The sequence below is a fragment of the Cyanistes caeruleus genome, chromosome 4 (genome assembly GCF_971803275.1).
Source record: "Cyanistes caeruleus chromosome 4, bCyaCae1.hap1.1, whole genome shotgun sequence".
NCBI classification, from domain to species: Eukaryota; Metazoa; Chordata; class Aves; order Passeriformes; family Paridae; genus Cyanistes; species Cyanistes caeruleus.
The window spans coordinates 33,111,793-33,126,556 of record NC_141704.1 but is presented as its reverse complement, the minus strand read 5'-3'; the positions used below and the strand labels follow the sequence as shown (position 1 = coordinate 33,126,556).

Sequence of the window (14,764 nt, the reverse complement as noted above, 5' to 3'; positions counted from 1 at the left end):
GTTTTATCATCCACAAGATCTGTCAGTAGTCACCTCTGATTTTTCATCTTGCAATTACACCTGCAAGTCATTGATCAACAACTTAGTGAATATCTATACCTAAAATAAGCACCCGCTTAGATCTTTCATTTCGTGCCCCAACTCCCATATCCCCAGTCTTTTCTGAGCATTGAATTACTGATTTTGTCACCTGCTGTGTCAATAAATTTAAATCCAAAATGTAGAAGCAACACATTTTTTGGCAAGAACCTCTGCAACCTATGGTAGAAAATGGGATATGATTCCTGATGTGACCTAGGTTAAATTAAAATGTGTACTGAGCTTGTGGGGAAAATTGTGCTGCTTTTTCTTGCAGGAGGCTCTGCAGGATACATAATCTACCCAAGGGCATTAATGTGGAGCAGAATTCCTAGTCTATTTCTTTTACTTGGGCTAGTAAAAGTAGATAAGATGTTTTTTCCTAGCACTAGGTAATATTTACTAACCTGGTATGTCTCCAAACTAAGAGCAGACCTGCAGTAACTGAAATACATTGCAATGTGGTGATTGCTAAGAAGAGCTACAAAATGTTTTTTGGTCATCAGTGTATTCAGGAGAGGTGAGATGGGGAGAAGAACTGTGCAGGTGATCTTCTGTCAGAGTTTATTGTGCAAATAATATAAACAACATTCTTTCAAATGAACAAAGGTTTGAACTGTGTAGCCTGTGGTTTTGCCGTCTAAAGTTATATTGGCCTGATGACGCTAACAAGAAATGTGAAAGAAGTTGGTGATAAGGAAGAGGATATACTGCTTTGGGATGTAAATTCTTTGCAAAATTTACTGTGAAAACTGGTGAAATCCAGGCTTTCTTGACAATCTTATTTTAAAACTGGCTTTTGGAAATAAACAGCCATAGAGAAAACTTTCAGTAAAAATACAGTTTTTTGCAAGTTTTCAGTGGAAGTGCCTATGATGGACTTTCTCCATCATAGGGACAGGAATCATCTGTTGCAATCATGCTTTAAAGACCTCATTCTGTGGTCTCTGTCCCCAAAGGTGGCTCAAAGGCCTGTCACCATTCTGAGGGTATTTTATTTATAACAGCTCTGCTGTACCAGCTGACACATTTAACATCCTTTTGGTAACCTTCCTCACTGGAGCACTTGTCAGGCACAAGCATCGTGCTGCCCAGCTGGGTTGCTGGGGGCAGAGCTGAGAGATGCTCTCTGGGTGACAGAAGGAAGAGATCTGGTTTTGACTTTCTCTGTGTGGAGTTTCTGTGGCTTCCTGCTGCTCCATGTCTCTCTAGCAGTAAGTGCATGGAGACTATAGCTGTGTTTTTTGTAGGGACGGAATGTGGCAGTAGGTAAGATCGTTGGTTACTCACCTCTGCAAATCTCACAGCAGTGCTGGAAGGCCAGAATACAAGCCAGAAGCTTGCATAATTTGGTCAGCATTGCAAGCAACATGTAACCTGTCCCTGCAAATTGTTGTGTGTTCTGTTTCTAATTTTGTTCTATCTAATCACTTTCACCTTCCTAAGCATTCATTCTTTCTGTGTTACACTTAGATGTGAAGGTCCTTCTAAGGCTGCTTGCAGCCCTTTTCCACACTGATGTCAAATTCTCCCTTTTCAGAAGCAGAAGGCATTTTAGAAGTAGATGCTAAACTAATTGTACCTTTGTGTCTCTCTGAGAGACCCTTTTACTGCTGCTAATAATATCTGTCACATTGACTGCAGGCAGTGCAGAGCGAGGATTGTATCTTCAGGACTGACGTGTGACAGTGAATCTTAACTACAGCTGCAAACGCTGTCCCCTGCAGCCACCTCCCTGCCTCAGTGCTGCAGGGAGTGACAGAAGGGAAACGTGTCTGCCCTTCACTTGCTTTTGTTCGGGATGTGAGTGAAAGCCCACTTCCATTACCAGTTGGAGAGAATCTTGAAGTGTGTGCAATTTGCTGCTGCTGGCAGTCCCCTCTGTGCCCTTCAGCAGAGGATTGAGCCAGCAGTAACATTTTAAACATTTGCAGAATTTGTCCGCAGGTCTGAAGTCAGTGGTCATGCAGGCCATTCTGGACTGCTGGGTTTATTGGTTTGCTGATTGATCTGTTACACAGAATTATGTTATTTAAATATTTATAGCTATGATAACACATTAAGTCTCACAGTTTGAATTGTTCGATGCTATGGATCTTCCCTCATGGCAAAGACCACAACAGTCAGTCCTGGAGAACTGTAGTTCAAAGTTTTTTTTGAAAGAAAGTAAATACCCATCAAGAAAGGAGGTAAAAACCGTAGACAGGTGTTGCATCATCAGGGAAAAGATTCTGAGGAACTTTGATGTGCTTTTTATGTGTAATGCAAATTCTGGGGATCAGCTTCCACACTGGGCTCCTGTGGAGGAACTGATTTCTAATGTAGAGTGATATGATGGCCACAGCTGAATCTTGCAACTTTTTTACAAGCAGTAACAGAAGTCTATTAGAATTTGTACTTAAATGATAAAGAAGGTGTCAGACTGTTGGAGTACAGAGGCCAGGATCTTTATTGGAACCTCAGATGCCATGACTGTGGTGTGTGTTTTTTGTAGTCTTTGAGAAAAGCCAAGATGTTTTTAACTACTATGAGTTAAAGAAATATGGTAATTCCTTGTAGTAGCCACCTGGAATTCTTGCTAAGAGAAAATGCTAGGGCTTGGATAGAAGCTGGTGAAAGGAATGCTAAATAGATAGGGAATGCTCTGAGTCTTTGTTTTGCATGTAATATGCACCTTGGACAAAACCCCTTTTGTTTTATGTCCCACAAAATAACTGCCAGCACAATGAACCAGCTGAAGCTGGGAGATGCTCAAGCTAGCTAATATAAAATTATAAGGCCCTGCTTTCTGAGTTCCCTGTATAACTAGTTAATTATTTCTTCTAAAGAACTGCTGGTTTTGTATTTAAATTTGCATACTTCTAAGTAATTTTTTCTACTACTTGTGGAAAAACACATTTGCTCTCATTTGCATTTGGTTTCAGTAAACCAAAGATGTTTAGATGGTTAAAAATCTGAAATGGTCTTGGAAATACAGAATTATTCCATATTTTAGTGGAAAACCCCAAAACACAGCTCATATGTCAAGGTGCCCCAGCTGTTACCAGAGAAATTCTGTGGTGTCTTGACCATTAGATGATTCCTGTGAAGGGAACTTTTAACCTTTATCTGTAGAGGGTGCCCTGTGGCAGAAGGAAGGCTGAACCACTGGGCCAAAACCAGTCTGTCAGAAATATTTGAGGAAGTTTGTGACCTTGATCTATGAGGCTGTTTGTTCACTGGAGCACTCTGCTGTAGTAAGAAGTTGAAGTATGGGAGGCGAATTATGAAGGAAAAGTATTTGACCATATCTCTTTTGCTGCAAGGGGCATGGAAAAATTTGCTCATCAATTTTAGTGCTATAAACATTTCTAATCAATCATGTGTTTTATGGATGTGTCTGGGGACTGTCTCAGTGCTTGATTTTCTTTCTGCTTGTAAGAAACCCACAAAAACACATCCCTTGAACTCAAGAGTTTTAAATACAATGAAAAATTGTTCAGATTCTGATGTAGCTCAAAACATTTGTCGTTTTTTTTTTTTTATTCTATATAGTTTTTTTGGAAAAAAAATATAAACAACTCCCATGTATCATCTTTATGGAAAATGAAATGGTTGGAGCATTTTCTTCTTAGAGGCAGAGATGCCCCTATCTTTCCAAGAAAAAAAAAGAAAAGGGTTTGAACTTGTGTAGGTGAGCCTACATGGCCTTTTGTACTGCCACCTTAGTAGACAGCTATAGATCTAATTGTCAGGATACATTTACCCATTCCTTCTTTTTACTTCATTCATTCCCATCTGCCATGCCATATTAAATTATCTGGCAGGATTTCTTTCTAGGGTCTTCTTTGCAAGCTGGTTAAGGGCAATGTTAATTCCTCCTTGTTCATTGTTTCGTGGAAAAATACGAATCACTATAGACTGTGACTCAAGTTTACACAGGGAGGTGGGAATTCTCTCTCTTTTTTCCTCCTCAAGACTTCTCTTCCAGCTATAAATAGTAACAATGGATATATAGATGGCATCAACAAGTACTGATTACAGTTAATATTTACTGTATTATGATACCAGGGTCAATTTTAGGTAGACCTTTCCACCTAGGTATTTTGTTACAGGTCATCTTGTTGGATCATGCATGGTAGCCAGATTCCATGGATATGGATATGTGCCTAGTTACTCACATGCTTACTTTTCACCTAGCCAGTACTACTGAGACAAAATGATTTTATAAGAATCAGTACCGGGCACAGAAAGCAAACCAACCTTTTAGTGTTGACAATCTTGTGCATTTTTACATGTTGCATATCTTACTAAATGTGCCATGTTACATGTATTTCAGGAGAATTTCTTAAAGTTGTATTTTAACAGTTTCAGCAAGTGCTGAGATGGAATATAGGTGTACCAAGATTTTATTGTTAAGAGTGGGCTTCTATGTGTTCGATAGAAACACTTATGTACTAATAGTAACAAATGTATCTGATTTTAAAATTTTAGTATCAGAGAAGACAAAATTGGCACTGCATTAAAAAATAGCAGTGAATAAAATGGCATCAACTACCCCTAAATCTTAAATGTTTAATGGAAGTGGCAGGAGTTAAGTCATGAAGGAAGAAGGTAAAGGTAAATACTGTAAACCTCACAGCAACTACTAGTCTTAATTTTAAATAAACATGAAAAGAACCTGGCAAAATTCAGCATAACTGTCATGGTAATAATCAAGTTTACATTTATTTGGAATCATATACATGAGTAGCTCCTGTGAAATAAGCATGTTCAATTGTGTGCAATATTGAGACCAAATCTCAGAAGTAATGAAGTAAACTTCTAAGGCTGTGAACTGGTTCTTCCTCTAGGATCTCCACATTTTACCACCAAAACCAATGTTAACTTGAGCCTTGGAGAGCTACTAACAGGAGTAACTGTTCTGTCTGGATCTTAGATCATATCATGTCTTGGTAGTTGGATGGTGCTACTGATTTTGTTTGTTTTATATGCTGTGTCCTAACAAAAGTAAAATTGCTGTAAATGCTGGTTTTGTCTTCTAAATACAGTTTTTAATTAACATTAACCAAATTTCATAGTAAGTCTCAAAAATGGCCTGCTGAGGTAGCTGCTTCTTCTGTGCTCTGTGTGAGCCAGCTACCTTGTGGTAATATGAGAATGGAAATAGATCCTTTTTCCTTTGACTGTGTGCTTCTGATTTCATATTCTTTGCGGACCACTTTGCTCTGCAGGTTGGGATTTTTGATTCTGCTAAATTAGCTGTATCAAAGAATCTGTATTTGTCTGTCTCCACTAGGAGAACTGCTTAAAGCCTCGTAACATTGTCTCATTAAAAGCTAATACAGTATTCCATCATCCTTTGAAAACATATTTTTAAACTTTTTCTGTTTCATATTTCTCTTCCACTGGCATCCTCCCAACAATAAAGGACTATTGAACCTGTTTTGGTTTTTTTATTTCTAGCCAAAACCAGTCTTCTGGAATTCACTCATATAGACAATCTAGAGGCACGTGTAAGCTGCATGCCATTTCAATGATTTGGTATGAGCCAAGAATATTTTGAGTGGTAGAAGCTTTGAAGAGTGTGATTTTATCAAGAAACAAGCCCTTCTTGTTCTGAGAGTGACAGTCAGTTAATTTTCTCTTTTCCTTGTCTTCTTGTGTTCTTAATTGACCAGTCACTCTTTCCCCTGTACTTTTCGCTGCTGGGTATTTGAGAGCCTGAAGGCTTTTAGAAGTGCTGGATGGAAATAACCACCTCTGGTGTGATATGACCCCCATTGCATCCTTGGATTATTGCTAGCACATCCATTGTGAAATATTTTGGAAGTTGTTGTTTTGGAGGTGAAGGAACTGTTCTGTTTGTTAGGAATCACTTGATAGAGGGTTTAGATCTACATCAGGCAGAATCATGCTCCTGTTCTCATCTGTACAAATGCTTAATTCTTTCATAAGCTTTCTAAGGGAATAAGAAATAAGAGGGGGTCATGAAAAAAGTTTCCAATCCTCTATACAAGAACTGCCCATGATGCAGTGTTCCCTACTTGGACCACCAGCTGGGATAAGACACCTTCCCCTCTCAGCATGTTGCAGCAGGACGTGCTGATTTCTGAATTTCTGTGAAGAAATCCTTTCTTTCATCACTCTCAGAACCTGCAGTATGGAGCTGCTCCCCATCCCTGATTTGTTTCCTGTTCAGGATCTGCTTCACAGACCTCTCGGGGTGTAGGGAGAGTGGTCCCAATCCTACGTCTCAAAGAGGGAAGACCACAGCATGAATATAAATAAGTGGCTTTTGCCTCTAGAGTGAAAGGTTGTTGTAACAGTTGAAGAGACCAAACCAAGTTTTCTTTCTATTCTTTATGCTCCCAAACTCGATTTTCTCCATCGCGTGGTTGCTAAGGAAGAGCGGAGGAAGATGCCTGCATTTTAATCGCAGCCGTAGTTGCTTCAGTAGAGAAAAGAGTGGAATGTGAGACAGTCTCAAACAGTAAAGAAATAAACTTCTACTTAACTCTCCCTTTGTGCAGGCTTGAAGCTATTCTGTAAAATGCATTGAGATGAACAGAACCGTATGGCTGCTGCTCCCAACAACAGTGGATGCTTGCAAATTGTCAGGATCAACAGTGTGTCTGGTGCTTCTCCTTCACCCCACAGAGGGACATGAATTTTTGGCATCCCCTTCCCAGGGTAGCAAACTGTCATATAATCCCCACAGTTTGGGTGTCATTTACAGTCTGCTTCACTTAAATGCTTCTCTGTTAACTGCACAGTCTGCTTAAATGCAAAGCCAGCATGTATTCCCCATCAGCAGTGGGGAATAAAATGGATTTAGTGGATTAAAATGCTGTTAGGCTCAGAAAATTGCCTTTAAAAAAAGGCCCCAAAAGTTTGCTTTTCTTTGTTGGTAACTCCCATTCTAGTACATTCTGTGTGGTGTGGGGTATGTTGTCAACAGCACCAGAAAATGCTGCTCTAAAACAGAAAAAGTAATCCACCTCAGCAATTTAAGATATTGAAAATTAATTTTGACCATTGTATTCTCACTCACTGATCACAAACTATCACAGCAGTTTTTTTCTTACAGCTTCTTGTGGACCCTACATGTAATTTGGTGCACTATCGGCCCGTGGCTGTTCCTGTGCAGAAATGTGTTGCAACTGGAGTTTTACAGATGCTGCCTTTGCTGGTGAATCTAGTGTGGCTTCCTGTTGAAGCATGAAAAATCTAATGCAAGTCAACATTTGTTTTGTAAGCTGGCAGAGCTGAGAAATGCTCAGAGACCATTTTTTGGTGTAAGGCAAAGGTTTTCTTACCACATCTCCAAGGGACTGAATTCAGTAGGATATGGCTTCCACAGAAAACAACAGCTGGTGTGCTGCATATTCAGAAGCTGAATTTGGCATTTGCTTCTGGTCAAATGTGACTATTTAATCAGAAAGTAGGAAAAAAAAATCTCTTCTTAGTTTAATTAGAAGGGCTGGTGGCCGGGTGGTAAGTGGAAAAGTGACTTCATCCTTCAAAGCAGCAGTTACATGGCGCTGTGATATTTGAGGTAGAGGCCCCAGTTCTGCACAAACAGCTGTGCCAGTTTTGTTCAGCAAAAACCCTGTGTCATCAAAGTTGGCTTTTATTGTTGCATATTATAATTAAGTTGCTTGCATATGGTATTATGCACATTGGACTGAAAAATTGGAAATTATGTGTGGGCTGCAAATGGTGGCCTAGAGCCACATCTCCTTAGTCCATTGTCTGTGACCCTCACAAAGTAAACCTGGTCAGACCTGCTCAGTGCCAGACCAGTGAAAATTCTCCTGCAATTCCTTTGGCACTACAGAAAGGTAGAGGTGTTGAACTAATTGTCAAGTTCTTATCCCAGCTTGTGCTGTATTAGTGCTTCCTTGTGAGTTAAGAGGATGCTGTAGCTGCTCAGTGCTTTCAAAATGGGCTCTCCAGAGGTGCTGAACAATGTACAAATAAATGAGCATTAAATTGCTTTTTACTGCCTTTACTTACGCTTGCACTTTCCTCAACTTAGATAATGAAATTAGGCTAATTTCACTTGTTCTTCAGTAGTTTTGCTTCCTAATCACATGGTCTATTTATTGGGTTGCAAGGATGAATTCTTCTATCAGGCAGACTGCTTTCATTGAATTTACAAAATCGATATGCTCACATCTGTGTGCACACAGACTTTCTTGTTAATAGGCAGTTTGTCTTGCACTCTCCCTTTTTGCATGGGTATCTCAGCCCAAATTCCTGGGAGTTCTGCCTCCCTCAGTCCCTCTGTAGGGTTTTATTTGGCTCTAGCAGCCTTCCTTCCTTCCTGATCTGCACTGCTGCTCGTGCTGTCCCAGTTGTAATCCACCATATGGCTGTGCTTAATCATTACCTTGGTTGGGTGACCTTAAGTATCGCTTGGGATTCTTTAGCAGGAAAGGTTTTGTAGAAATGTGAGCACAGACTCCCTTTAGCAGTAAGTCTTCAGTATATCATGCACAAGGTCTCACCACAAGCTGCAGTTCTCAGCCATGTGCTTCTTACTGGCTTTTAAAAAACAGGAAATGCAGAATATTTTAATAATTTATTATCACAAACCTGTCCTAGTATGTGAGACAGTCTTTGAAGAGTTTTTAATTTTATTTTTCACTGTTGAAATGCTGAGGTGCAGAATCTGCAGTCTAGTTTCTGCAGTAGTTCTAGCTGCACTACTAAATGCAGTGTGGTTTAGAAATAGAAAGGAAGGCACGCTGCTGCAGATTCAGGTGATGAGCTGCAAAAAATAACTTAGCTCATCATAGATATTTGTTCTTGCTTCTGCTTACTACTGATGCAACCCTGAACTACCACCAGTTGTAGCTTTTCTGAAAGCACCCCTGTGGGTTCAGGCTCTGTATATTAATTATATGCTGATAAAGCTGAGCTGCTACTAGCCATGAGTGGCTGGTCCTGGAATATGCCTGTGGGTTCCTTCTTGAGAAAGTTTTATTCTAAGATGAGCACAAAGCAATCATGACATGCTGTATTTTACTAATAGGGTAACTGTTGGTAGTAGCTGTATCACAATATTATTTGTCATTTAATGCATCTCCCGCCACCACAGTTCTCTACTCCTCTTAAACTGCTGGCAGTGGTCCTCTATCCTAGCTCCCAGATTTCTCAGGAATGTTTTACTAATTCTTGGAACGGTCCATTAGTTATATGAAAACATTGTTCAAAATTTAATTGGGAACATTTCATGCTTGTGAAATAAATAAATTATGCCCAGCTTTGAGTGGGAAAATCTGACAAGCATTGAAATCCCAAAATGTATTGCATATAGTAGAAGGGCACCAGTTTGGAACTTATTTTCTAGCCAGCAGTTACACACCGCTCTTTATATTACCTGATTTATTCTTAATTTGAAAACTAATTACAGCTTAAGTACAGGGATAAAGGAGACAGAAGATTGTCCATTAGTGACTGAAGGACTTGCACTTCAGTCTGTCTTAGAGTAGCTTTGAATTTCTCTGGTCATTCTAGACCTTTGGCTGAGCTCCATGTACAACAGCCTTGGATTGGTGCTTGGGACATCTGTTAATCTATATATAGGATTCACACACTTGCACATGTAAACAGGTGATCTCCTAAATATATGAAATGGCATTGGGAACTCCAAGTACTTAGTTAAGCCAGAATGTATTTAGGAGTGAACTGAAATAATCCTTTTTGTCCTCTTCCCTGCCACAAAAATAAACTGTATTGGGAAAAAAAAGGTACTTGATGGTTGATTATAATTTGTGCTTAATACGTATGTATATACATTCATAAATCCCAGGAATTACTTAATGCTTATAAAAAGGGTCCTGAAAATTACTTTTTTTCTGTTCTCCAGTTTAGTTCTCTTGACAGTTGCTAGTTTCTTGCTGTGAAGGGACATAGGGTTTAAAAATAAAAGGTGCATATAATGGGTAGAGAAAATGGGTAGTAGATGGTAACTAATAAAGAAATAAGATATATTTAGAAAATTCATAAGGGAGGCTGCGGTCAGGAGGGGAATTTTAAGTCATTTGATGAAGTCTCTAGCAGTCTGACTGAGAGTAGTTTTAATAAATCTGGGAACAGCAGGGAGACTTCAGAAGAGCGAAAGACCAATAACATTTTGCATCACTGCTGACAAAGGGTGAGTGAGTAAAGAGTGGTTCATCTGCTGTCAGTTCCAGGAAAAAAACCCTATGGAAAATTTGATCAAGAATTTAGGTGGTATAAGAACAGTACAATCACGCTGATCAGCTTTTCAGTTTGTGAAAACAGGTCTGCCCAAATGTGATTCTGTCATTTGGATAAGTGAAATTTGGTTGCTAGGGGTTTTGTCTAGGTGCAACAGACTTTTATAACATCTTTAACTTGGTAGCATGGGGTATTTTGGTTTTAAGAAGAATATTTGAATTTAATGAAGTAGCGCTTAATTGGATTAAGAACTGGTTGTAATCATAGAAAGCAGAAAAGTATTTCTGGTTGAGATCAGCTCGCTGCAGTCCAGAAACACATGCAAGAGGTTGTAACAGTGTGGTCAGAACAAATATTAGTGGAGGAATAAATTGTGACATAAAAAAAATAGTTTAGATCATTTAGGCAAACTGAGACAGTTGAGCAAAGTGCACATTAATGCAGGTGACAATACAAGTGTGTGCTCAGGAGCAAAAAATGCCAGCCACACCTATGTGGGGGAGTTTTATACTGAAAATCCCCATCTGGGAGGTGAAAAGGAAATAGCAGATGTGGTTAGAAATGTGAGGGAAGGTAGATGGTTGTAGACAGTAAGAGGTAGAAAGGGCTAACATACATTACTAGATCTGCAAATAGAGGACACAAATAATAATAAGATAATCTGCTGGGGAGATGGACCTAATGCTGCAGGTCTGTGCCTTGCCTGTATACATTTAGTAAGATGTGCTAATTTAGGGTATGGATATGAGTCCTTAAACAGCTCAGTTGGGGATGTAATGGCAGGCAGTGAGAGATTTAATGGGCAGCTCCTAACAGGACAGAAATCACTTAGTGGCAATGTTGGAAGGATGAAGTCCAACTCCCACCTTCAGTGCTGGTGAATGCCTGGGGTCCTGGTCGTTCCACTACAGCTCCTGGCCATGTGGTCATCCTCTTCAACTCACTAATGCAAAAACTGGTGCCTGTTTTGCCTGGGCTGTGGTCTCTGCCACTGAGTCCAGCCAGCAGTCAGGGGGACAAGAGAGGCGATGGGGGGAGTAAGAGATTTGACACTGTCTCTCTCAGCAAGGTGTTAGATCAAGTGCTCCTGTAGGTTTGGGTTTTGATAGCCTCAAAAGGAATCCAGCAAATGAGAAGCTCTGTGGGCAGGCTGGCTGTGAGCTGTGCTAGCCCTCACATTAGCACAGAAGTAGGAGTGCGATCTCATGCTGGGTGGGAGGAAGAGTCTGGAACTACCACTTCTGTTTGCAGTTTCACAGCCAAATGAAGGGCCTGTTCCTTCCCCTCTGTGTTCCCTCCTCCTCCTTCTGGCTCTTGGCTGATCCCACACAGAATTACCATGGTGCTCTGTACATCCTCCTCCCCTCTCTCACTTCCATGTGCTAAAAGAAAGTAGTTTCCTGCCCAGGACGCATATATTAAGAAATCATAGTTTGTCTTAAGAAACAGAAGAGAGGTAACTTGTTTGCACGCTGTGTGCACAGAGGTTTTTCCACTGGTAGGAGGTACTCCTGTCACTGTCACAAACAGTTTCAGGGAAAGGTACATCAAGAGTCAATGGAAGTGGAAGCCAGAAAAATCCCAGAAGAAAATTAAGTGTGATTTAAGTGAGGGTGATTAGGTGCTATGGAAACAACCATAGAAAGGAAGAGATGGATCTCTTTTTCTGTGCATATGAAGACCAGAACCCATATTGGAAGATGTATCTTACTCAAATGCAAACTGCAGATAGGAGATGGAAAGAAACAGGTAAAATGTCATGATGTCTGTAGGTAGACAAAGTGGCATCTTCTAAAAGTTTTTGATCTCTACTCTATGGAGTGTACAGTACAAATTTGGATATAATGTATGAAATTAATGTGCTGGACAAACAAAATACTTAAGAAGGGAGACATAAGGGTTATAATGAGATTGAATAGTTAGACTGTAGAGCAGTTTTTCTCTGTAGTGGTTCCACTACATTTGTGTGGAATTTCATAATGTGGACTATAAAAAAACATAAGAGAAATTAAAATTAAAACAGGGGAGATGAGATGCATTGCCATTCATTTTACAATATTTTATGTTGAGTATACCTAGGAGTTTGGGCTTTATTGCAGGTGGGATTCAGTGATACTCAGGCTGTCCTATTTTGAGACGTGTGACTACACATTCAGGGGAATTTGTCTTCAGTTTTGAAAAGTTGCTTTCATATGGAAGGTGGCTTTGACTGTAAGAGCAATCTAGAATGTTGCTTTGATTTTATAGTTTAAAGGGAAACTGCTGTTAAAATCTCAATGTTAAAATTATGACTATTCCGGGGATTTGCACTAGAAAAAACCCCAGCTAATTGCATTTCATACAGGTCACAAACATGTTCTGTTATGATAAAATAAATAGGAAAAATTCTAGTGATGAGGGGATTCCTTTTGTGGTGAAAGGACACATCTAGGTGTATCCGTGGTGTTTCACTTTCATGAGATGTTTCTGAAGGTGAATTTCTGAGCTGAGGAAGGAAATCAGCCTTGTAATTTAGAGTAACGACCAACAATTTTGACATATCATTTAATCTGCACATAGTAATTAGAGTTTTCAGGAGTCATTAGCAGCTGGGGTGTCACTCTGTGTTTATTGGAGGACTGTCAGCTGGTGTTTCTCTTTGTTTGTTTTTTAATATTAATGGTTTGGAAAGCACTTGGTGCTCTAGAAAGAACTGAGAAACAGGCCTGGCTTTGTGGATTTTTATCACCCTGCCAAGACCCTGCGCAACTTCCTCTCCCCCTGGCTGCAGCAGCCTACGGAAACCTGACTGCTGGGGGCCACTTCTGCAATTGCAGCGGGGCAGGGCAGCAGAGTGGGAGGGGGGTCTTTTCCTTCTGCTGCTCACCGCTGCCTTGGCATCCACAGAAGAAAACAAGATGCGTTTGAAAATGTCTCTTCAGTTGTTCCTTGCACTGATGGGTTTCCTTCTCTCCTTTCTCTCTGCTGTCGTGCAGTGCTGCAGTTGAAGCTCCAGCAGCGACGCACGCGGGAGGAGCTGGTGAGCCAAGGGATCATGCCGCGTAAGTACCACTTCAATTCTTTGCCCTGGTGTTTGTATGCGTGTGTTTCGGTGGAGAATGGTTTCCCATATGATTCAAAGGATCAGGTTCTCTGCTTCTGCATGGAAAACATCATGTGTAAGAGCCCCACCCTGTCCTGACCCAGCCTGACCCAGCCTGGTCCTCCTGAGGTGTTGGTGCCACCTCCCATACTGAGGAAGAGAGCAATGCCTGCAAGTGTAACTGTGCTGCAAAATAAGGCTTGCGTTTCATCTCAGTGCACAGTCTTCTGGACAACATACATGTTAGAAGTGCCTTATATACTTGACCCATACTGCTAATCACTCTTTTAACAGGCTTCCTGCCTCTGCAGTTTCTGTTCTTACAGTGTGGCAGCTCCCCAGACCTCTGAGGCACTTGTAACTTTGTGTGTACATATTCCATAAACTGGCCAAAACCAGGCATTGTGTGCAAGATGTTAACCAGCAAGCTAGGAAACAGCTGAGATGAGCCCTATGGGCATCAGCCGTTGCCCTTCTTGCAGGGAAAGGCAAAATCTGTGCAGGCAGAGAATGTTTACTTTTCTGGGTAAACAGAGAGGATCTACCCTAAAGCCAAGCTTTCACTGTCAGATTAGCTTTGGAGAAGGTATTTTTCTCTTTTGCTCTCCTTCTTCCCCCCAAAATGCAAAAAAGGTGTCTGACAAATAGTTTTGTCATGCTTTGGTACCTCTGAACTAGATGACTTATAGGTAACAATTTGAGGCAAGACCACACAGCAAATGTTTTATTTTTGAGGTCCTCTCAAAATTTTTTTCACTCAACAGCTGTAGTAAAATGCAGTGCATCAGGTATGTGTTTTCTTCTTTCAAAAGATTTTCTGCCACCCTGTTTCAGAAGCTTTACTTGAAGATGGTGTAGTAATGAGAAATTTCTCGTTTCTTCTGTTTCTGGGGTGCACGCTGTAATGTGACTCGGTGCTGTGACTTAGACTTTACTGAGGGCTGAAGGTTAGATTATCAGCTTTCTGAATGAAGAGAACCTGTCAGCAGCACTCTGTCAGCTGAAGTGGCTTGCTGGATGGCAGTAATGTTCTTTAAGAGGTTTCTGAGACCCCTGATTAAAATTATGTTACCAAAGCAAAAAGAGAAGATTGTCCTGTCTGGACATATCATACCTGTTGTCTATTTTTTTAACCTGAGGAGCTTGTATACGAGCTTCTACAGAATACACTTGTTTTTGGATGAAAGACTAGTGTCCCAGTGACTGTGCCTTTTTACTAATGCTTCTCAGAAGAAAATGTTCCTGACTTCTTTGTGGTGTCCTGCTTTAAGTGGATATGTATGCAAATACTGTATTAACTTATGTTCAGTACTGGCTTTCTTCAAAGTGTGCCTGGCCAAACTTGTGATTCCTGAGAGGGGTCTGTTTTACAGGCCTTTTGAAAATGAGGCCCTTGCAAGTAATTCAAATAAG

The 14,764-nt window shown here is 40.4% G+C and overlaps 1 protein-coding gene across 10 annotated transcripts in view; it reads left to right on the top strand.

The window, feature by feature from the left end:
- The window catches only part of MRTFA (myocardin related transcription factor A), a 122,353-nt gene that overhangs the window by 81,764 nt on the left and 25,825 nt on the right, over nt 1-14,764 (top strand). For all 10 annotated transcript variants that reach the window (XM_086885668.1, XM_086885667.1, XM_086885669.1 and 7 more), the window contains one exon: nt 13,245-13,310. In XM_086885668.1, coding sequence (XP_086741794.1) covers nt 13,304-13,310 — 7 coding nt within the window. In that variant the 5' untranslated portion in view covers nt 13,245-13,303. The remainder of the gene's footprint in view (nt 1-13,244; nt 13,311-14,764) is intronic.